At 36.2% G+C, this 24,232-nt stretch overlaps 2 protein-coding genes across 2 annotated transcripts in view; one reads left to right on the forward strand and one right to left on the reverse strand.

The window, feature by feature from the left end:
- The window catches only part of LOC136041588 (T-complex protein 1 subunit zeta-like), a 53,775-nt gene extending 50,982 nt beyond the window's left edge, over positions 1-2,793 (forward strand). The window contains exon 9 of the mRNA XM_065726284.1: positions 2,649-2,793. Coding sequence (XP_065582356.1) covers positions 2,649-2,721 — 73 coding nt within the window. The 3' untranslated portion in view covers positions 2,722-2,793. The remainder of the gene's footprint in view (positions 1-2,648) is intronic.
- A 3,342-nt stretch (positions 2,794-6,135) lies between these two features.
- The window catches only part of LOC136041590 (lysosomal cobalamin transporter ABCD4-like), an 87,105-nt gene continuing 69,008 nt past the window's right edge, over positions 6,136-24,232 (reverse strand). The window contains exons 8-12 of the mRNA XM_065726287.1: positions 21,833-21,919; positions 19,844-19,932; positions 12,471-12,670; positions 8,365-8,504; positions 6,136-6,411 (exon numbers count right to left, since the gene is read on the reverse strand). Of these exons, the coding sequence (XP_065582359.1) occupies positions 6,159-6,411; positions 8,365-8,504; positions 12,471-12,670; positions 19,844-19,932; positions 21,833-21,919 (769 nt within the window). The 3' untranslated portion in view covers positions 6,136-6,158. The remainder of the gene's footprint in view (positions 6,412-8,364; positions 8,505-12,470; positions 12,671-19,843; positions 19,933-21,832; positions 21,920-24,232) is intronic.

A 24,232-nucleotide genomic window follows, 5' to 3' on the forward strand; every position in this document is an offset into this window, starting at 1 on the left:
TCTGGAAATGGCTTTTCCGGACCAATGGAAGCTGTCAGAATAAGCGAAAGAGCACGGGCGAAGTCGCCTAAAAAGTTATAGTGACGAAATAGGTTTAGCCTTTCTGTCAGCTCCGTTTTCTCTTTTCTATCACGGTATCCACGGATTTTATAACCGCAGGCACTGCATTTTTTTTTCTTTAAAACATGGGTGTTGTGGGTAAACGCACGAACAGGCAATGAGATATAAATGTTTTTCTCCACGCCAAAATTTTCGTGCTTCAACATTTCCAGAGACATTGGGGATTTTCACTGAATATTCCTATTTATGCTGATTTCCGTAGATTATCTCATTAAACTCGAATAAACTTAAATCGTAAAAAAACGGAAAATCAAATAGTGAGAATGGAAGATGAGTCGAAACGAAAATAAAAAAGTTGTATGTATACATCATCTTCTTTTGTTATTGAAGGATTTTGATATTAAGGCCATTCTGTAAGTTGTTGTACATTTTTGAGAACTCGAGCTGTGCACATGTCAAACTCCATGTTAACCTGATATTGCCTGAAATTGCAACTTCAAAGTATGAACCAAGCATGAATCTTGGATTTTTCGAGGGGGGAGGGGGACAATTTTTTTTTACAGAACTCATTAAAAAATTTTATTTGTATTTTTATTACTTTTTTACGGGTTTGACAAAAAATTTTTGGGTTGAGTGTTCCGGGTCCCCCCCCCCAACAACTTCAGATATGACCTAGGTAAAAGCATAAAGTATTTTCGTTTTGTTTTCTGTGCTCATTGTTAGGATTCTTAGCGATGGATGTGCATACTCCTACCAATATATCGTTTGGGACTTAATCTCTGGTTGGTCCTATTGGTTTTATTTTGACATGTTTGAAGTCATAGTGGTAAAAACTCTTAACAGCTATAGACACGGGACCATGCTTGACAATGGATCAGTTGTCTGGGTATTTAAAGGATAAAAATCCCTGCTTTAATCTTTAGTTGTTTTTACTTTTTTTTCGCAATTGTGAAACATTTTTAATCTAGCTCTATGACGGAAGAGGTAGATATTGGCGTAAAATATTATCTTTGTTTATTTAAGATTACGATTTCCTCTTACTATTTATTAAAGCCTAGAGTAGTTCTGCTCCTATAAGATGGGGCTTCCAACCGAGCCCTCGGGTTAAGATTTATTCATCGTTTTGGACTCGTTCCTTCGCAAGCTTGCGTTATCTGTGGTTTGCAAATTTAATTTCGGTAAGGGTCGTGGAAGGTAATATTTCAACGCAAGACGAACTTGGTATATTAGTTTTAAGGTGACAATTCCAATTTCATTTGATTCCTTTAGTTATTTATTCAATTTCTAAAATTTGCTTTGTATTGTTTTAGATCGAAAATTGTTGAAAATAGGAAAAAAAAACAACAAAAAGACAGGAAAACAAGTGAATTTCTCAATTTTTTTAAGCGAATTTAGACTGTTCTCTAAGAAAAAGTACAATCTGTATCATTATTCTACTTCTATAAATGGATATATCTGAAATTTGGAAATCCAACGATATAAAAATCTTATATTTTCGGAGCAAATTACGGCTTTAAGGTTGTCGCGAAGTCAGAGGGAACTTAAACTTTGATATTTAATTTTCTCCGAGAGCCAATCAGCAATCGAAAATCTCCAGGCATATAAGCTTGTTCATAAGAATTATTTCGAGAATACTGGATGTCCCGTTTTGATTTGAGGTTCATCTTTGGCAATAAAATAAAGTGAAACTTTTTCAACATTGTAGAATTGTTCAAATGTCTTAGACAGGCGAAATCTGTTGCAAGGCAAAGGATACTTATTCAATCTAATTGGTAACTTCTCTTTCCTTGATTTCAAGTTGGTTTTTGTTGTTTGATTCAGTGTCTTTTATCCTCTCGTACAGGTCACTTAAGAAGGTTAGATTGTGTTGTTGTTTCTTCTTTGTTTCTTTTTCCTCTTTCTTATTTTTTTGAGCTCTGAGGACGACTTGGACGAGGTCCTTGTCGAAATATTTGCTTGTTTTTCATATTTTGCTGCTGGCTGACAAAATCCTCGTTTTTCACCTATTTGATTATTGTCGTTTCATTTATTATTTTCTTTCTCTTTCATACGTCATGCATGAGACCAGTATGGTCTCAGAACGTATTTACAAAACATAAGGAGTGGTAAAACTTGCTTATAACTACCGTTATTGTCAAAGGGTCGGTTTTGTGTTAGCTACAAGTCATTGACTACGTCTCAAGGTGACTTTTGGGTTTTCAGGCTCCCATTTCCCCACAGAACAATCCAGTCTTTGTAAACCACTTTGTGAAAAAAATTGGCTTTTTAACATTTTGCAGACAAAATTTTTAAGTATATGGAAAAGAAAGCTCTGAAGAATTTCTCGACCTACCACTTATTCCTGAAACTTAACGCTGCAATGAAGCAAGTTTAACACCAGTTCACGAGAAATCGGCATAAAGGCTGAGAAACAATGTGGTTCATTTTTTTGTTGTTGTTTTATTTTGTAAAAGTAACACAGACAAATCAAACGCAATGTAAGCCAACACAACCCCACTATTTCACCTCAGAGTCTGCGTCAATTACTGCCTTACCACTGCTTACTATTGCTATATACTAATATGCTCTTATTCGTTCTCTTCTTTCAGGACTGGCGTTGCTACCAACCTTCTACTAGTTGATGAAATAATGCGCGCTGGCTTGTCATCGCTCAAGGGTTGACCACCTCTAGAACACTAACTCACCAGCTTCTGCTTTTTTTAATTTCAATGCATTAAAATATACTTCAAGCTATTTTGAGTTCTGGAGTAGGTTGTGTAGTCTCTGGGTCAGACCCCTCGAAAATCACATGACTCATAAAGTTTGTGTAGGGTTTTATCGACGTCTCTGTTTTTTGCTGCATTAAATACCTCCCTCATCAAAGTACGCTCAGGTTCGGTGCCTCTTCTGATTTTATTCTAATTAAGAGATAATAAATCCAGATTAGAGGCTATTTATAGACTTTAGTTATAGGCTAAAAAATTCTTACAAGTGCTCTGTTTGTTACTCATAGGGATTGATTTTGGCTGTCTACACCTCTTTACTTACCAATGTTCTTCAGCCCTCCCCCCCCCCCCCCTAAAAAAAAGAATGCTATTGCTACTTATTAATGTGCTGTTTAATGATAGCTATACTCCTGGTGAGTAAAACCTAGAGTCCATACAAGTCCAAGTAGACAAAATCAGCCCTTGCCTAAATTTCCCTACAAGCGTATTTCTGGCTATATGGATCATTTTGATGGACTTTGTCTTAAGGAGCGCAGGAAAGGCAGTGGGAGACCACGGAGGCAAATGGGGAGGTAAAAGTTTGCTGGAGTTAGATTATGCTGATGATGTAAGCATTCTAGATGAAAGTGTGAGCAATATGAATGAACTTGTAGAGGTTTTGCGGGTTCAAGGTGCTAGAATAGGTTTGAAAATTAATTTTAAGAAGACTAAGGCTAGGAGTAAGTGAAGATGAAAAGGTGAAGCTGGGTAAAGAAAAGATTGATCAGGTGGGTAGCTTCACTTACCTTGGTAGTATTATTAGTAAAGACGGTGGGAGCAGTGAATATGTTAAAAGTAGAATAGCCAAGACTCAGGGTGTTTTTTCCCAGTTAAATAAAAGTGGAAGAATAGGAAGATAAGTCTGATTAGAATATTGGAAGATACAGCGATGACAGTGGTCAAATATAGCTCTGAAGCATGGGCGCTCCGAAAAGCGGATGAAGATTTACTAGATGTTTTCCAGAGAGATTGCCTGCGGATTGTTCTGGGTACTCGGCTGGCTGACCATATTTCAAACAGTAGACTGTACGAAAAATGTGGTTCAATCCCGCTTTCTAGGGCTATAATGAAAGAAAGGTTGAGATGGCTAGGGCACGTTCTGCGGATGAAGGATGACAGATTGCCGAAGATTGCCCTTTTCGGCCAACCGTCTAGGGCTAAACAGAAAGCAGGTTGTCCTCTTCTGGGGTGGGAGGATGTTATAAAGAAAGACGTAAAGGAATTTGGAACTTCCCGGGAGGGTGTAGAGGGAGGCTTTAAATACATTGGGATGGAGGAGAAGCGTGCGTAGCTATGTTGGTCTCAGGCGGCTTGATGCTGCGGTGAGTTGTTAGTAGTAGTAGTAGTATTTGTGGCTGATAAGAGTGGAACTGAGACTAGCGTTGAAAAGAACAAACACCAACGCTGCTATCGATCGTTCAGGGATTTGTTTGACCCTAGACTGCTGCAAAATCGTCTTCGAGGTTCCAACGGAAAGTTTGTGTAAGGTCATTGTCTGTAACTTGTCTTACAAAGCAGTGCTTGTTATATGCGCTAACTGACAGCTCTGAAGTGCGTCTAAATTAGTAAATAGTAATAAAGATCCTTATATCCGCTAATAAGCAGATTAATAAGGGAGAGGGTGTTGTGGTCTCTTCTAACATCCTACACATGAATTAGGACAATGTGCCATCTACTCTGTGTATAAAATTCGCAAGGTGTAGGATCCTTAAGACTCTTATTACACCGATTATAATAGGCCTTAATACCAATAAATAAGGAATGCAGGATTCTTTGGTTCCAGAAATAAACAGTGTAGCTATTGGCTACATGCAGCTATGTACGTACAAGTTTGTTCCTGGGTACAGAATGGGATGTTGGTTTGCGAATTAACCAAACCACAAATAAACCAAGCAATTGATATGGAAAACTTAGAGGGAAAATCATGAGATCCCAGAGAAAGGGACCCGATTTTCTTTTTCGTAGATGTATTTGATGCCCATTATTCACCTTGTTTTCTTCAGGAGACAAGAAAATAAAATGCATAGTAGCTGATGACCACCAGCTAAATGATAGTGTCAAAAAGCTTGCAACAAAGTAAAAGTTAAATTAGCTTTGAGCTATACTCCTAGGAAGAGTAAGGTGCATATTAGGATTACATCTTTTGGACGACAGTAATGCTTAGTATAGTTATGAGAGAGTAGAACTGTTAAATTTTGATTGAAGCAAGATAAATTTACAATTTTCTTTTATCGGAGATCCTGAATTTTTTTTGCTTGAAGTTGAATATATTTGCCTCCTTCCGTTTTGCTGACAAGACTTTTTTAAAGGTCATTTTTATAAATAAAATTCAGTGTTGCTTTAACCTAGGAAAAGCCTTAACAATTCAGTCAAGTGCAGACCATGATCACCATTTCAAGGTAGTCTAAAATCGAACCATAACACCCATAGTGACAGAAAGAAGTACAAAAACTTTCGCCATTAAGACGGTCGCTTTGCCAAACTAATTTTGCGCCCCCCCCCCCAAAAAAAAAACTATGAAAATTTTCATGACTACATCTTTCGGCCCTATCACCAAATTCGTATGTTTAGTATAAGAAAAGGCAGTAAAATATCACCCTAAGGTTCTCCCGAGGAGTCCTGTTTCCATCCAGGGAAACTTGCCAATGAAAACATTAAGATACATCAACGTTTTATTCGCCTTAACGCAGTGGGGTTTAGATGTATTATAACCTTCCTATCCTGCCAGAAAAATAACCCCACTCTGTGACAAATATCCTCATTTGTCCTCCTAAAAAGTACTTATTTCAACCGTGTTAATTAATTATTGGCGAAGCTCTCGGCAAATATTTAAAATGGAATAAATAGCTTAAATCTGGTCACTATTACTTGTTTTATCTCAATGGTAGAACCTGACTATACCCAAATTCTTTCCAAAAATACACTAGAAATTCTGATTCTGTCAGTCTATAGGTTTGATTCTGATATTACTGGTTTAAGCCAATTGAAAACCGAGCAATGAGGAGAATTATCCAATGAGAAAACTAAGATATTTGGTAATTACCTTCTTTGAAGAATATTTACGAAACTAATTTATAATGGCGAAAGTCCTTTTACTCGTAGAGTTTAACGTCAGTCATTAACTTCTTCTTACTTGGATTAATATGGAGACGGTATCGTATAATCTGATCACTGGGATCGAATTCGGGGTCCTCTGTGTGTTACTACAGCGAACTTCAATCTCTGGGTCCCGTATCAAACCCACTGCGCCACAGACGTCAATCATTCCCTTTATAGTATAAATAGCATTTTAATTTTTGCCGTTTAGACCTCCCTGACATTCATAACATCATTATAGAATAAGCGACATTGTAATTAAAGACTTCCAAATGTCCATTTGCCGTCTCCTTCAATTCTTAATACAAAATCGTGATATTGTTTAAGAGTATCTCGATGACCAACACTTATCAACGTTATACCTAGTTTTAAAGCTTCTTTGTATAAAATTTCTTCCATGTCAACAGAGATGGCACTAGTAGCTTCATCTAAGAAAGCGAGTTGCGGGCGATGGTAGAAAAGACGAATAAAGGCTATGCGCTGCATCTCGCCAGGCGATAGTACGTCATACCTAAACAAAAAGTTAAACATAATATTTGAGCAAGATTCCAATTCGATTGCTAGATATACTCCTGGCTTCTTCTAAATAAATGAAATAAATCAAAACAATGTAAACAATTTTTTAGACACTGCATTTTCATTTACGAATTTTTATAATGTGAGTTGTTCTTATTTATTTATTGTTTTTTTTTTCGTGTGTATAGTTGTCGTGTTTTTTTTATGTTTTAAAAGAACCTTTTTTCCTTCTTTTTTGTCGTTTGTAATTTTTTTTCCCGTTGAGAAAGGCTCCCGGACGTGGGGCTGAAATATTCGGACTTTTTTTTTTTTAGTTAAAGTGTAGTTTTGTCTTTATATTTTATTTTTGTTCACTGCTTTGTCTAAATTAAAACCCGTTTTCTCTTTGCTTAATTTTTCGCAAAACAATGTAATTTGAAACTCACGAACACCATCGAGGAGCCCACCTGACTGATATTCTTACTTCTTTGACAGGAGTAACTCCTTTTGACTCGAATGACTCCTTTTAGGAGTCATTTATGAAACAAATTGACTACCCCCACTCTAAGTGACAGAACTGGCAAATAGCTTAACTTATTCGTAAGTGTTGATACTGGATTGATCAATATTATTTATCTTAAGAAACGTTTCATATCGAACATTTCAATACCTTCACAAGTCTTGTAAAAAAAAGTTTTATAATATACCCCATTAAAAATTACTTTGGCCACAGACTGGCTCACCACAAAATTCTCCCATTCCAAGGTTCTGTCTACCCTTAGAGCTGTCCAATTTGAGTGCTTATAATAGATGTTAGTCCTTACGCATAAATGTAGAATCCTTACGACTCTAATTACACCGATTATAACAGGCCTTAATACCAATAAACAAGGAATACAGGTTTAATTTCTTCTAAAAATAAATAGGGTAGCAATTGGCTACGGGTAGCAGGTATATATGAACGAGTTTGTTCCTAGGTACAGAATGGGATGTTGGTTTGCGAATTAACCAAACCACAAATAAACCAAGCAATTGATATGGAAAACTTAGAGCGAAAATCATGAGATCTCAGAAAAAGGGACCCGGTTTTCTTTTTCGCAGATGTATCCAATATCCGTTATTCACCTGACTACCCTTAGAGTTGTCCAATTCCGGTGCTTATGAAAAATGTTAAACATTAATTCAAGTTTCCCCCGTCAGCCAACCCCCTTTGCTTCACCTTACAGTTGTTTAATTTTTTTTTTGCTAATTTTTTTCTTTACATTTTTACTAAATTGTGGCCTGAACGTTTTCTTACTAATATAAACATATTTAAACTTAAACTAAACGTAAAAACGTTTAGTTTAGAAAACCATTTCTTTTTCGTAGATGTATTTGATGTCCATTATTCACCTTGTTTTCTTCAGGAGACACACCACGTCCACAAAATTCTCCCACTCCATGGTTCTGTCTACCCTTAGAGTTGTCCAATTCCGGTGCTTATGAAAAATGTTAAACATAACATTCAAGTTTTCCCCCGTGAGCCCCCCCCCCCCCCCCCCGACCTCCTTTGTTTCACCTTACAGTTATTGAATATTTTTTTGCAAATTTTTTCCTTTCCTTTTTTTTTACTAAATTGTGTTCTGAACGTTTTAGTCACTAGGCTAAATTCTCCTTTTTTTTAAGTTTATTTCGCTTTTTAGTTGTTATTTACACTTTTACAACATTTTTGACATTTCGATAAATTTTTTATGAATTATATTTGATTTTTCTTTTTTGTATGTGCTTTTCGATTCAGAAGTGCGAATTCGCCCACTTGAGCATGTGATAGCTATTTTCTAGAATAAAGACATTGTCTTATCTTAAGTGCGTTGCTTCACAAAATGTAATCCATGAGCTTAAGCTAAAGTAAAAGTTCTGGCAGCCGTGGTATTAGAGGTTCTAGTCCTATTTTATAGCCATGAACTACTAAATATAAACAGAAACCTACCAGTTCCAATCAACATCGCCATCCAAGCCGCCAGCCCTCTCTAAAACTGGTTCCATTTTTGTCATTCTTATATACTCAACTATTTGGTCGTCATTACCTTTAAAGGCTTCATGTTCACTAATTCTATCTGGATAAGCTATCTGAAAAGATTATATTATGTAATTAATGCAACATTAGCTTCTTTAAAATATTGGAAGTACAGAGTGTCCGGGGAGATGTTATTCAATAAAAGAAAAACATTTAACACGTAGTTCAGTGATTTTTTTTTTATCATTACTAATTGTATTGGTATCGTCACATCCAAAGAGCATGGCTACCTTTTAAGACTAGAAACTTTGTCGGCAAAAAAAAATCAAACCCATCTAGCGTTTGGCGACACTTGATATTTTTCAAGCTTTGTAATCGTTTTTCTGTCAGAAACTGAGATCAGACACTTATTACTACACTAATTTTACCAAATGCACAAATTGAATTAATTATTCTTATTATTACACTGAAGATAATGTCAAGTATCACCAAACACAAGATGGCGTTAAGTTTTTTTTTGTCGACACTAACGCCAGTTCTCACTCTTAGAAGTTATCTATACTCTTTGGTCGCATCACTGGTAATCCTGAGTGTCTTTAGTAAAATTAGTGTATTATAGCTAAAAACCAGGCTCGAATTAGTAAGAACTTTACGAACAAACTATTATTTTCCACGAACTTTTATAAAGGCACAAATACAAAGTAATCCACCCATTAGAAGCATCTTACTTAGGAAAGAAGCATTCGAATTTCAAATAAAAGTTAGTTCCGACAGCTCAGCCGGGCACATATGCTGCAAGGTTGGGGGGGGGGGAGAAACCCAAGGCCCCCTACAATGGTATTTTTTCAAATTTCAGGGCACTTCTTAATCAAATTATGAAAATATTATTATAATATAGTGTCACTTGCTCATTCTAACACTTTAAAGTGGTCACGCTGACGAAATTGTTGTGTCCTAAACATACATAATTTTCTAAAAATTCAGTGTCCTAAAAATTTCACATTTCGAAAACGACAAAAAAGTAGAAAATCAAGGTTTTTAGGTGTGAATAGACATAAGATGAGTCCACACTTCAAATGATGTTTTAGATTTTGTGTTTGGTATTTTAAGCTTTTTTGACATTTTCGACCCCACAACTATGGCAAAATGTTCATGTGGGATTTAATTCTATTTAATAATAAATATTTTTAATGAATAGAACTAATTCTCAAAATTTATTTTAAAAATTGACTGGACCATCTCAAGAGATATTTTCAGACACGCGATTTGTATTAGTTCCAGGGTTTAAACCATTCATTTTTGTTTCCATCGAGAAACAGCCAATTTAACTTAAGAAACTGTGTTGATCCAAAACCAAGGTCGTAGGTCTTATGCACGACTTAGTAGTTATAACCCGAATAGTTCGGGTTTGAATATCATAAAAACTGTACGTACTGTCATACTTGCTGGCAAATAGCTGGAAGAACTTTGGATCCTACCAACGGAGTAGGTATCTAACCCCTTTTCTGGACATGATTTATCGTTCTTCCAAGACCACTCAATTGGGTATTTATCCATTTAATGTATTTCAACATCATGAGGAATAGTTGAATAAATGAGACAACTGAGTCTCATTGAAGTAAAGTTAATATTTGATGACTTGAATAAGAAGTGTCCGGATCTTCATGAAATTTAGAATCTCAGGGGGAGGGGCGGGCCTTGAGGCTCACTGGGCCTCAGAGGGTGGGGCAGCACTGTGGACGACTCTGCCGTAAATCAGCTATTAGCTTAAAAGGAATATAAGAGATAAGATATTAGTTTCAAAAAATTTCTATCACAAAACCCGAAAGGTCGAATTTCGGAGCTGTAAAAACAATACAAAAAGAAAATCATAAAAAAGCAATAAAACTACAAAATTAGAAAACAATACCAAACCCCAATATCAGAATGACAAGTCATTCCTCAGACAAAATTAACAAACTTTAAAATGCCAAAGCAAGTTAAAAGGATAAAAACTGATAAAGCTAAAAAAGAACATAAAACTTGGTTCGTTCGCATAAAGCTAATGAGCATAAAACTTGGGTTGCACCAGTGGCAAATAATAAAAAGGAAAACTAACAGTATATTTTGTTTACTTTATCTGTAATAAAGGGGACAAAGGTTTCTTCATATCTAGAGATAATGCAGCGAATAGGGGACAATATGGGAACAGGTTCAGAAACAGTCCAAGCCGGGTGGAATCTGGGTAGGGAGTGGTTTTTGTGCAAAGGTTTGCTATTGAATTTTTTGCAAAATAGAGGCACAAAGTAACTCTAATGTGCTCAAGTGTTTCCAACTTTTTTTTTTTTTTTTTTTTTTTTTTTTTTTTTTTTTTTTTTTTTTTTTTTTTTTTTTTTTTTTTTTTTTTTTTTTTTTTTTTAAGGAGAGAGTTTTGAACCTTAGCTGCTTTGAAAATTATTTGCAAGGCTCTTTTTTGGATAGATTCAATTTTTTCTAACTCTTCACGAGAGATACCAAGGTACCAAATTGGACAAGCACATTCAAGGTGCGGGCAGACAAAGGAAGCATAAATCCTTAAAGAATGGGAAGGGGGGATGCTAAATTTATTTACGAGTTTAAGGAGAGAAACGGATGCATTAGCTCTATGAATGATATGCTTAATGTGGATTTCCTAGCTTAAAATTAGAAGAAATTGTGATGCAAAGTAATATAAAGGAGGACACAGAAATTTCTGGGGGATAAGGTTAAGAAAATGGGACCAAGTTTTAAGGAAACATATTGGCATTATCATACATTTAGAGGGGTTTACTCTAATGTTAGGTCCCAAGCATCATCTGCGGTTCCATTGAGGATATTCATAAAGTTGCTTGAACAGCAAGTTTGAACGATCGTTACCCACAAATTTCCATCTGTCACGAAATTCTTTAGCAAGACTATTAAGCAAAACAGAAAAGAAGAAAAGATCTACCTTGGGGTACTCCATTGCGGAAGGGAGGGACTGGGATAATAATTCTGATATTTGTCTACCTGTGATCAAACTTGATATGAAGGAGGCAGCCGATTTCACCAGGAAAGGATCAACATTGAATTCTCTGACAAGTTTCTCAAATAATGTACTGTGGTTAACAAGTTTCAATAAAAAGGGTAGATAAGGGCTTTGAAAGGAAGTCACTCGCAGCACTAATAATAAGAAGAGGGATATCCAAAGGGTAAACATTTGTTTATCCTAGTTTCCTCATTATTCTCTCGATCTCAGACGGAGAGATAGAGGAAAAGAAGGGGAAAGGTCATCTGTTGGTAACTGGCAAGACAATGCCGGAGGGCTCTGTACAGTCAAAGCAAGGAACCTGTTGGAAGTAACTTCAGGAGATTCAAGTATGCTGAAATCAAACTGGTATAGACTCTTGCCACACAACTTTCTTGCCTTGGAATACCGTTTTGTTTTTGTTTGTTTTTTGTGTATGTAAACATTTCTTCGACCTTGTTTTTGTAGTAGAATCGAGCAGACTTGTGCATTTCCTTTTTAAGTGTTTTTCCTAGTTTATCAGCTTCATCCAATTTACCATTTCTGAAAAGATTTAATTTGTTTCTAATTAACAATTTTAATAGTTGATAATGAAGGATGTATCCTATCAGCAGTGAACTTCAGTTACTGCAGACTCTGCTAACAGTATAACAAATGTATGGTTCAAAATTCCCCAAAACAGAATGGCGTTGCAGTTAGATGAAACTCGGAGAGCCGGAAGACAAAAAATAATGATTCGTCACATATTTTTAGCAGGACCTGAAACACATCCACACGACTATTCAAAACCATAAGGAAAACGTCAGGGTAGCAGCACCTATTAGGGCAGATTGGTGATTCTTTCTGGATCTAGGTGCCTCTGACAGCCCAAGAGGAACTAAGGTCTAAGGTAGGATTTTATTTTTCCAAAACTTGTTACCGATATAAATATTGGACTGAGTTAAGAGGAGGTTACTTTAAGTCTTTAAATTAAATATTTGAACAACTTCGTCTGCTTTTGTATAACAATGCAGTCCTATAGCAGTCCTGTTTCTTACTCAAAACGCTAGGCTTACTCGAATGAAGAGTTAGTTACCTGTTCTCTGAAGGAGCCATTAGTGAAGTAGGCCTTCTGTGGCAAATAAAATATTCCATTTTTGATTGGCAAGGACGTAAATATTGTCCCTTCTTTTGGCTTCCAGAGTCCTCTTAGAACCCTTAGAACACTACTTTTTCCAGAAGAGCTCGATCCAGTAATTAAAATATTCTGTCCAGTTTTCAAACATAAGTTCAGCCCTAGAATTAGAAATTAATTAACTGAATAATGCTTTTGTTGCAAATAAACTATAACAAACCTTTGACATAAATTAGCGAAGAAATACTGCAGAGAACAGCGAACGCTATTTGCAAGATGATTATGGCATACACTCTAGGGCCTACATTTTCAGTTTTTATGCTAAATCATAATTTTGCGGTATTCACACCCTTCTCCCCCTTATGCTGACTACATAATTGCGCAAATAAAACTGCAGATAATGACCTCTTCGAGAGCACAATTCACTCTCAACAGTAAAAAGAAGCTCAGCTTAATTTCTGCAATTCATTTTTACTGAGAAGCCTTACAGGTGCCAAACAAGCCCAAAACTGCTGGAATTGAAATAGTCAGTTATGCACTTAAGTGTCTAGAGACAAAGAATACACCCCATCCACCAAGCTAAGGTGTGAATAGGAACCTCTTACTCTCCAAAATGAACCTCCAACAACGTCGTGATATAGCCATCCTGGCTAAGTGGTTGTCGTGCTGGGTGAAGAATTCTTTGGGACGGAAGTCAGTGGCGTGACTCTGTAAGTTTAGCCAGAGTCGACCCAGCTCTAAATGGGTACCTGGAGAAATCTAGGGAAGGTAAGCAGGAAGGGTGTGCAAAACCACAGGCTAGCTGGCCCCCAGCCCCCCATTGTACTTCCTGGATGAAGGGCCACGAAACGATCAGCACCACCAGTTTGGACTTTAAGGCTCTCGTGCCGTCATACTTACTCCTTATTAACACCAAGAAAAGAGAAAAGTAAATGGTGTGTACTCAAAAAGCCCAAAGCCTAATATGAAAGAGAAGAAGATATTTTACGTCATCAGAAAATCTTCACAACGTTCAAAGCGTATTGGGAGGAGTATTAATCTAGGTGTATTACTTGAACCAAACGTCTTAAGGCAGATACTTCTTATAGGAATAGAGAAGTTAGCGTTCAAAATCGATCTTAGCTTCACATGTTAAGGGCATTTTACACTGGGAAAAAGGGTGGTAAAATAAAGGTGATAAAGGCAAGTTAAAACTTTTTTTCAGGTAGTACACACTAATTGGGAACAACTCCAAAATGAAATCCTACATACCTACACTTCTAGAGGTATTCATAACTTATGGGTCAAATACAGAACTTATGTTGAGGGGGGGGGGGTCCAAAAGTGCTGAGGCCCGGTAAATATATATATATATATATATATATATATATATATATATATATATATATATATATATATATATATATATATATATATATATATATAAGTTGTTTGTCTATCTGTTGACTGACGTCATGTTTGTCGACTGACGTCATTATAAGGATTGAGCTATATGTCGTCATGAAGTTGTTTGTCGACTGACGTCATGTTTGCCAACTGATGAAATTACAGACCGGGACACCGGGACACAAATGACGACCGGGACACAGGGAATATAAATGACGACCGGAACACTCAAAGAGAAATTACAGACTGGGACACCGGGACACAAATAACGACCGGGACACAGGGAATATAAATGGCGACCGGGACACAGGGACACAACTACAACGGGGACGCCGGGGGCACAGGGGGGATATATAAATGACGACCGGGACACAGGGAATGTTCGAAGAGAAATTACAGACCGGGACACCGGGACACAAATGACGACCGGGACACCGGGAATATAAATGACGACCGGGACACTCAAAGAGAAATTACAGACTGGGACACCGGGACACAAATGACGACCGGGACACAGGGAATATAAATGACGACCGGGACACAGGGACACAACTACAACGGGGACGCTGGGGGGCACAGGGGGATATATAAATGACGACGGGGACACAAGGAATGTTCGATTAGCAATCACCATCAACAGGGCTCAAGGGCAATCATTAGAATAATGAGGTATAGATCTGAATACGGATTGTTTTTCCCATGGACAATTATATGTTGCATGTTCAAGAGTCGGTAAACCTGACAATCTATTTATATGCACAGACAATGGGACAGCGAAGAATGTTGTATATTCGCAAGTTTTACGTAGTTAAAACATATATATATATATATATATATATATATATATATATATATATATATATATATATATATATATATATATATATATATATATCTATATTCACAGGTGGGACACAGGGACACAACTACATTGGATGGCGCGTAACTAATATGGCGCGTAACTAATATGGCGCGTAACGACTTACGCGCGCGGGGGGGGTTTGTGCAACAGCTAGTATATATATATATATATATATATATATATATATATATATATATATATACTAGCTGTTGCACCCCCCCCCCCCGCGCGCGTAAGTCGTTACGCGCCATATTAGTTACGCGCCATATTAGTTACGTGCCAATGGATGGCGCGTAACTAATATGGCGCGTAACGACTTACGCGCGGGGGGGGGGGGTGCAACAGCTAGTATATATATATATATATATATATATATATATATATATATATATATATATATATATATATATATATATATATATATATATATATATATATATATATATATATATATGTGTGTGTGTGTGTGTGTAATAGTGGCAAACATAATATTTAAGACAGACAACACTTTTTATGCCCAAAAAGGCCTGAATTTCATGGTTGCAGCAATTGATGTGACCTAGTAGGCTACAGTGAAAACCCCAACCCATAGAAACAAAAAACTTAAAACACGTAAAAAAAATCGTCGTTAATGCTAAAAAATATATATATACTGTGAATGCTAAATCAGGAAGAAATGCTATTTGAGTTTATCTCAATAGTAAATTTTTATGGCAGAAAAAATGTGTGGGCATTTTCAAAAAAGAGCTTGAAACGCTGCTAAGTCTCCTTTTTTATTTTTTTTGTTTTCTCTAGCACGAGTACTGCACTGGAACATCGTAGGGAGCTGTTTCAAAGGTTATTTGAAAGCTAATGCTCACATTTACATACTGTTTATAAGTTAATCATGAGAAGACCACCATGGAATGCCATATGGCACTGGAAATGTTATTTTAGTGTAATTTCTGGATTGTAAAGGCTTGAAGCCACATACAGTCTACCATTGATATCTCCAATGTCAAAAATCCTTGACCGGCTGTTTAAAATATCCGTCTTGAATATCCCCCTTCCCGTCCCAATTATCTTTGCAAGTGGAGATCTTTGCAAATGGAAGTTAAAAAAAAAAAAAAAAAAACTGCCAAATTAAAAAAAAATTTTATTCAAATACAAAGCTGACTTGTTAATGAAAGATGCTATTTATTTTCAACTCAACTGTAAAATGAATTGCAAAACAGATTTTATTGTAAACAAAAGATACGACAAAGAAGGGCTAGACCTCGAACAAATTGCAACAAAAATCATTTTATATGCTTTGATATAGAAAAACACGCTTATTAACATATCCGAAATCGGCATCGCTACACCTTGCAAAATGTGTCAAATTCACCCTTAAAGTGCGGAAGAGGGGGCAAAAAGGCTAAAGGTTCATAATGCGATAGCATATAAAAAAAGATGTGTTTAATGGGACTATTGGGGTCGTCGATAAAGAAAATGAATGTAAAAATGGTTTTTCGCCAGTAAAACAAGGACATTTTTGGAAATTTTCTCTTTAGTGTTTGAACTTGGAAGGATTATCTCCAAAAAACAGACATATCCTAGTTTACCGAGTAAAGTGTCTTTTCTTACATTTTCTTGGTCGTAGATAGCTTAAAGGAGACAGAAAGGACTTGGAACCTACAAAAACTGACACCTGTGCTATTGAGCGGCAAAAGAAAAAAAGGAAATCGTAATAATAAAAAAAGAAGGCATTTTCTGAGAGTAATTAGTAATTATCAAGACATTAGTCTGGTCTCTGTATGTAGCAAATTACTTAGTAATATGATGCTTTTTATACTGAGAGATGCTGTAAACAAAGTTTTAAGAGAAGAACAGTGCGGTTTTAGAGAAGGTAGAGGATGTGATGACCAAATTTTCACTCTTAAGTTAATAACTGAGAAGTGCCTGGGTTGTCAAACACCTTTGGTCCTTAGTTTTATAGATTATGACCAAGTGTTCGATTCTGTTGATTGAAGAGCTTTAGCAAAGGTTGCGCTATGCGCGAGAATGACACTGCTGCGGTTAAGGTAGGAAATGAGGTTAGCAGTTGGTTTTGTATTAAATCAGGAGTTAAACAGTGTTGTATTTTATCACCCTTTATACGGATCATTTTGATGGACTTTGTCTTAAGGAGCACGGGAAAGACAATGGGAGACCATGGAATCAAATGGGGAGGAAAAACTCTCCTGCACATAGATTATGCTGATAATCAAGCATCCTTGTTGAAAGTGTGAGTAAAATGAATGAACTTTTAGAGGTTTTGCGATTTCAGGGTACTAGAATAGGTTTTAAAAAAAAATGTTAAGAAGACTAAGTCACTAAGGCTAGGAATAAGTGAAGATGAAAATGTGACGTCGGGTAACAAAAAGATTGATCAGGTGGGCAGCTTCACTTACCCTGATAATATTATTAGTAAAGACGGTGGGAGCAGTGAAGATATTAAAAGTAGAATAGCCAAGACTCGGGGTGTTTTCTCAAAGTTAAAAAAAACTTGGAAGAATGGGAAGATAAGTCAGCAAACAAAGATTAGAATATTAGAATTCAAATTCAAATTCATTTTATTTAAAAAATAGACAGAGCCGATTATTTGTTTTTATTGTCATCCACGCACAAAAATCCGTCGACAAGTCAAAATTAACATTCACAAAATTATAATATATACAATTAATAATAATAATTGTCACATACACACGAAAATAAGTCGACAAGTACGCATAAAATTATAATATATACAATTAACAACAATAATCCGGATTAAAAAGTCGACCCAGCATTAAACAACTTAACAAACGAGGGCACAAAACTAAGCTCATAACGAGCATGTGACACAGTCACAGGTTGAAGTTTCGGTACAGGCTCTGCAACGGCCCTGAGTGGCCTTACCCGTGCCGGTTGATGTTGGGGCGGGAGGATATTTTGGTGTATAGGGCTGGACAGGATTTTATTACCAAAGGATAGGGCGAGTTTTAAACGACGAGATTGAAGGGTTTGAAGTTGAAACTGATTAAGGAGGGATATGTACGGTACTTTTGGGGCTTTTGAGATTACTAGGAGGGCGCGTTATTGCACCCTCTCAACCCGGTCCGACTGTTCCCTAGTCAGCCCGAAATGCCATACAGGGCAACAGTATTCAAGTGTGGAACGTATAAAAGAGAAATAGATGCACAGGAGGTGTGGTGCAGGGATTCCATGGCGAGCCAACAACTTCAGAGACCTGATGGCCAAATTAGCTTTTTTTTTAACATGCAATCAACATGTTTATTCCACTTCAGATCCGAAGTGATATGAAGGCCGAGCAGTTTAATTTCGGTTACGTGACTGGCGCTGGGAATAGGTGGATTAAATCTGGCGTAGATTTTAAAAAAGAAAATGTTAAAATTATAGATTTATCGGAGTTGAAAGTCATTTTGTCCACCTTTGCCTCTTGGCATATATCATTCACTAGTGAAACTGCTCTGCTCAGTAGGTTTTTTCGACAACATTCAATGAGTGACGGATCGTCGACATACTTCCAGCGGTCATCCAGTGTTGTTGCCAAATCTTTATCATGACAAGGAAGAAAAGTGGTCCCAAGAGGGTACCTTGGGGAACTCCACAAAAAATGCGCAGTGGGTCGGAGTAGGTGGACTTATATTTTGTCCGCTGACATCTACCAGAAAGAAAACTAGCAATTAAACGCACAAGGAATGAATGTACACCTAGTCCAAGAAATTTTTTTACAAGAATATGGTGGCAAATTAAATCAATAGCTTTTCTTAGATCTATTGCAATAAGATTAATCCAAGAATCTGGTTCATCGAGTTTTTGCAAAATACTGTCAATTATACTTACTAAGTAATGAGATGTAGATGTGTTCGGCATATTTCCAAACTGCCTCGGATCAATTTTGTCCAGAATACGGTCTTTCAGCCATGCTGCAACAAAACTTTCATACACTTTGCTAAAAATGGGTGTCATGGTGATCGGTCGGACACCCGAAAAATCATTGGGCGCATCTTTTTTTGGTATTGGTGTAATGATAAGTTTTCTTCTTTTCCTTTTTCGTTATCTACAATCAAGAAAACCATAGAATGGGCTCTTTGCTCATTAAAATAGGATATCAAGCTGATTTTGGACTTAAACCCTCTCACTTCAAGCTCTAAGGGAGAATTTGCAAAAACTTCCCTGTGATACTGGTGATAGTCCCTTTTTACCTTCATTTTCGTTTTCTACAACCTAACTAACCCCATAGAACACATCCCTTTCTATGTATTATCACGAAATAAACCTTTTAGCTTTTTGCCCCCTCCTCCACACTTTGAGTGCAAATTTGACCCATTTTGCCTCGGAGTAGCGATTGCAATTTTGGATTGTTAATAAGCTAATTTTTCTCTATCGACTAGTATTAAAACAATTTTTGTTGCAATTTGTTTAAGGTCTAACCGTACTTTGACCTTACTTTTATGGAATTACGAACTTGAAAAGCTTGAAACCCAGACGTCTTCTATTTCTCTTTCCGCCACTAGCGGGTCATTGGAACAGTTCAGGGAAGTTGAAATGGATAACTATCCGAGGTTCTCAGAATTAGGATTTTATTTTCCTCATCCGATAAAGGCACTCCCTAACTGTTCATTCAGCTAGCAAATTCATATATACTCCGACAAATTTACCGCCAAAACCTTTACCACAAAAATCTATTAAAACTTAAACCTTGCAAAAATATTAAAACCACACATTTGACTTAAAGCTTTGAACTGAGGCATAACGAGGAAAGTTAAGCGGGGGTAAAGTTGCGTGGGAGTTGAGTTGAATGAAAATGGAGTTAAATGTGGGTTTAGTTACATGGTGGTGGAGTTGAATGGAGGTTGACTGGAACGAGGATTCAGGTAAGTGGGTTAGGTTGCACGTGTTTAAGTTAAACGCGGTTGAGTTACATGCAAACCACAAAAGAATAGGGTTCATTCCTTTTTTATTTTTATTAGAATATCACTTTTTTGCCAATTTTTTTACTGGTTATTAATTCTATTATTTTTTGCCTACTTTTTAAGATTACTTTCGAATAACACAAACAATAAATTGAAATACAGCTTACCTTCCACAAGCATTTCCTTGCCGTTTGGAACTGAGAATGATACGTTCGAAAGCTCAATTCTTGCCTCATCCGATGAGCTGATCATCAGCCTTTCAAAAATTAAAATGATAAAGTATAACTTATAAAGGTCTAACAGAACAAAATCTTTTTCAGTTTAGAAAAACAGGGATTCAAAAGCAAGAAAACATAAAAAACGTCTTAACAGTAAATTGGTTTTCTTTCAAACAAATCTTGAAAACCTAAGAAAACGATATTGATCGTACTTGGAGTAAAACATTTCAATTTTTCCCTCTTACAATCACTGTGCTTAAAGAACGAAGGCTGGAGGGATGGGGCAGGGCGTGGGGCCTCGGACCTCTACCCGAAATCCAAAATCTTACCAAATTCACGGGAACGAATTTAGTCCAAATTCTAATACAAACTATGAAACAAAATTTTTTTTTAAATACAACCTCCCCCACCCTACCAGAAATAAATGCCTGGTGTGCTTAAAGCTGGGAAGATTTAGAAAGCATTTATATATTGAAAATCTGAACTAGGAATTAGTGAAACGGAAACCAACAGGAAGGGGCTAGGGAGTGAGCTGTCTTTAGTGCTAAAAATTTAAAATGAACCTAAAACCAAATTAACTAAAATTTCTGCAATAAGAGTGAAGTAGGAACTGTTTTGTTAGTACAGCTATTTCTTCGCCGATAACGAAGAATAAGAATACAGTCCTTGGGTAGATACATTAAAACCTGGTCAGGCTGAATTGTACAGTAATATTCAAAATTTCACCAGCCTCCTTCATTCTCTGTTCCCTTCTATGAAGTTCTATATTGATTGAAAATTTTTCCCAGTTCCTCTTTTCACCCTGTTCAGGAACTGTTTCGTTTTGGCATCTGATTTGTCTCATTAATCATCCACTTCTAGAAGTACCAAGGACAGCGATTTTAAATTAACTAAGTGGAAATTTTCACAGCCACATATTCTTAAAAAAATTAAAAAAACGAAAAATCTTCCATATTCGGTTCCAGTTTTGAAAAACAAAAACATCAGCAAAAGTTAGCCATCATCAGACAAAAAATATGACATCAAACATAACCTACCCTGATAGGCCTGCCAACTTTCAATGATCGCTATATTGATCACGTATCTAGTTTCGGATCTTCTTCATGTTAAAATTGGGGTGGTCCAAAAGTCGAACCTGAGACCTCTCGCACCCTAAGCGAGAATCATACCCCTAGACCAACAAGCCACACTTAAGAAGAACAATCATTTGTTTTATCGGCAAATATAATTCTTCTCAACTATTTCGTTCGCTCACTTCCCCCCAGATGGTAGAATCGGGAAAGAGACTATTTCTAATTTAATCTGGTCTGGTCCCTGATACACCTGCCAACTTTTATCGTCCTAGCTTATCTGGAAGTGCCCGAACTAGCAAAACCGGGACCGACAGACAGACAGAAATTGCGATGGCTATAAGTCACTTAGTAAATACCAAGTGCCATAAAAACCAAAAATTTTCCATATTCGGTTATTACACAGCTCATGATGATGAGACAAAAAATATGACGTCAAACAACTGAAGAAGGTGTAATTTCCTTTGAAAACGTAGTTGCCTCAATATCTGCCTCAATATCAATATCTTGTTAATGGTTTAAATTTACAAAACAAAGCGTTGTCAAATTCAACTAATTAATTAGGCTAATTAATTTTTGCAGATAAACGTGAAAACAGTAACGATAACGAGGTACTGCCCTAGAAACTGCAAAATTTCGAAATCATAAAAAGAAAAAATCTAAGAAAATGTATTTTTTCAGTTTGAATAGACCAAGGATCGGATTTAGTCGTCATTGGTAATTTAAAAACTATAAAATAAAATTGAGATTAAAATAAATAAGAGTTGAAATTATTCAAATAACATTCAATAGTACTCAAAAGAAGTGTCATAGATCGCATTTGAGAAACTTGAGTTTTAGATGCTTATATAAAGGAAAAAAAACGTACCTAGGATTAGATAGCGCAGATGACTTGTCACCACAAAGGGGCTGATCACCATCTGAGGTACTTTCAATGCTTTCTATAGAATCAGTCCTAAAAACCATTTAAACAGATTAGAATAAGAGATCCACTCAAAACTCAATGATAAGCTATTCAACACGCTATGTTAAAACCCTGAAAAAATCACAGAATATACCGTAATAGCACTGAATGACGAGAGAATTTACTCCTTTAGTCTTGTCAAAGTGGTAGAGCATAGTATGCAATTTTTCTCGATTAGAGTCGTATAAAGACCCAAATACAATTGATATTGAATATACATAGTTTGGATAAAGCAGTTTGGTAAGCAAACAGGAATTCCTCCCTTTACCCCTTGGTGAGGCCTGCAGGGATTTTAGATCATAAATATGTGTCCCCCAAACCCAATTTAAAGAAGTTCTACTTTTCTGTTCTAGGTTGTTTTTTGGGTCATTATAACTTCTCTAAGCCATAGAAATTACAACTTCGTGACATACATACTGGGTGGAGCCAAACTGTTTCGTTCGTAAAAAGCGGTGTTTGGCATATTCCTATGAAGAAGGATGGGGATCGAAACATGTATCTTCCATCCATTTTCTCATAGTCCTGCAGGTCAATAGCAACGGGAAAGTCGAACCAAAACACTTTTCATAGAAAGGATAGAAGGTAAATAATGTTCCATGATCCTTTAGCAGCTCAAATATTTATAGATGCAAATAAAATATTTGGCGAAGCTTAAATACAATTACCATATGGTTAATATAACAAATATCTAAAAAACGTTTTTAGTCGTTTAAGCCTAAACATGAGTGAATACGTTTGTCGTTGCGGAAGGGAGGCTAATTTAAAAAAAAACAACAACAGAAAAACGAACTGGTCTACAAAACAAATACCAGAAATTAATGATAGAGATTGTAAGAATTTTGAGTTGTTTAATTAATAACTTTTTTTGGGGGGGAGGGGGGTCTGAGACCCCTCCTCCTTCTGTACGAGTCAGATTTGATAGAAGAGAACAAAAAAATAATTTTTTTAGTTACCACCCTTTTAACTTCCCGATCTTTGTGCAAGTTTCACAACGATTGTACTTTTAGAATAAAGTCAGCTTGTAAGTTTTAAAATAAAAGTCAATTTAACCTGTAAGATTTAATCGTTAATTTTTCTTTTCATTTCTTTTTTCAATAAGGGATAAAATACAGTGGTGTGGGCCCACGTCACCTACGACTACCCAGAGGCACAGAAAATCCTGAAAATTACAAATATTTAAGAGGAAGAAAGGAATGAGGCAAAATATTTCTAGGTGTTCAAAGAGAAAAGTCCAATAGCTGATAAATAAGTAAATTCACCCTCTTCTTCACTTTGATGTTCGACTCAAGAACAAATCAAACAGTTCGTGGTAACGAACTGTAGTAAGGAGCGACCCGGCTCATTAGTAAACGAAACTCTAAAAAACGGAATTTTGATACTAAAAGATACATCAAAAGAATCGGATTTTTATGGTGATTTTAAATATACAAGTTTCATCAAATTTAGTCTTTGTCATCAAAAGTTACGAGCCTTAGAAAATTTGCCTTATTTTGGAAAATAGGGGAAAACACCCCCTAAAAGCCATAGAATCTTAACGAAAATCCCACAATCGCATTCAGCGTATCAGAAAGCACTGCTGTAAAAGTTTCAAGCTCCTATCTACAAAAATGTGGAACTTCGTATGTTTTGCCAGAAGGCCGATCACGGGTGCGTGTTTTTTTTTTTTTTTTCTTTTTTTTTTTTTTTTTTTTTATTGGGAAGCGTACAGACGTTTTTCAGGGGAATTATTTTGGTTTGAGGGGGGGGGGGCTACGTGGAAGGATCTTTAATTGGAGGAATATGTCTTGGGGGAAGAGAAATTCAATGAAGGGGGTGCATGATTTCAAGCATTATTATAAAAAAAAACAATGAAAAAATAAATATGAAAGTTTTTTCAACTGAAAGTAAGGAGCAGCATTAAAACCTAAAACGAACAGAGATTATTACGCATATGATGGGTTCATCTCCTCCTAAACACCTCGCTCTTTACACTAAAGTATTTTTAGTAATTTCAACTGTTTATTTTACGGCCTTTCTGATTCAGGGGTCATTCTTAGAGTTAGGACAAAATTTAAGCTTTAGTGTAAAGAGTGAGGTATTAACGAGGGGACGAACCCCCTCATATGCATACTAAAAATATAAGAATATAAAAGTTCGTTACGTAAGTTAATTCTTAAGTTACGTATATTTTTTACTAATAAAAATGTTCGTTAAAAATTAAAAGTTCTAGTTGCCTTTTCAAGTAACCAAAAAATTGGAGGGCAAATAAGCCTCCTCCCCCACCCCTTTTCTCTCAAAATTGTCTGATCAATACTAAGAGAAAGC

The sequence above is a fragment of the Artemia franciscana genome, unplaced genomic scaffold, assembly GCF_032884065.1.
Source record: "Artemia franciscana unplaced genomic scaffold, ASM3288406v1 PGA_scaffold_30, whole genome shotgun sequence".
In the NCBI taxonomy this organism is placed as follows: Eukaryota; Metazoa; Arthropoda; class Branchiopoda; order Anostraca; family Artemiidae; genus Artemia; species Artemia franciscana.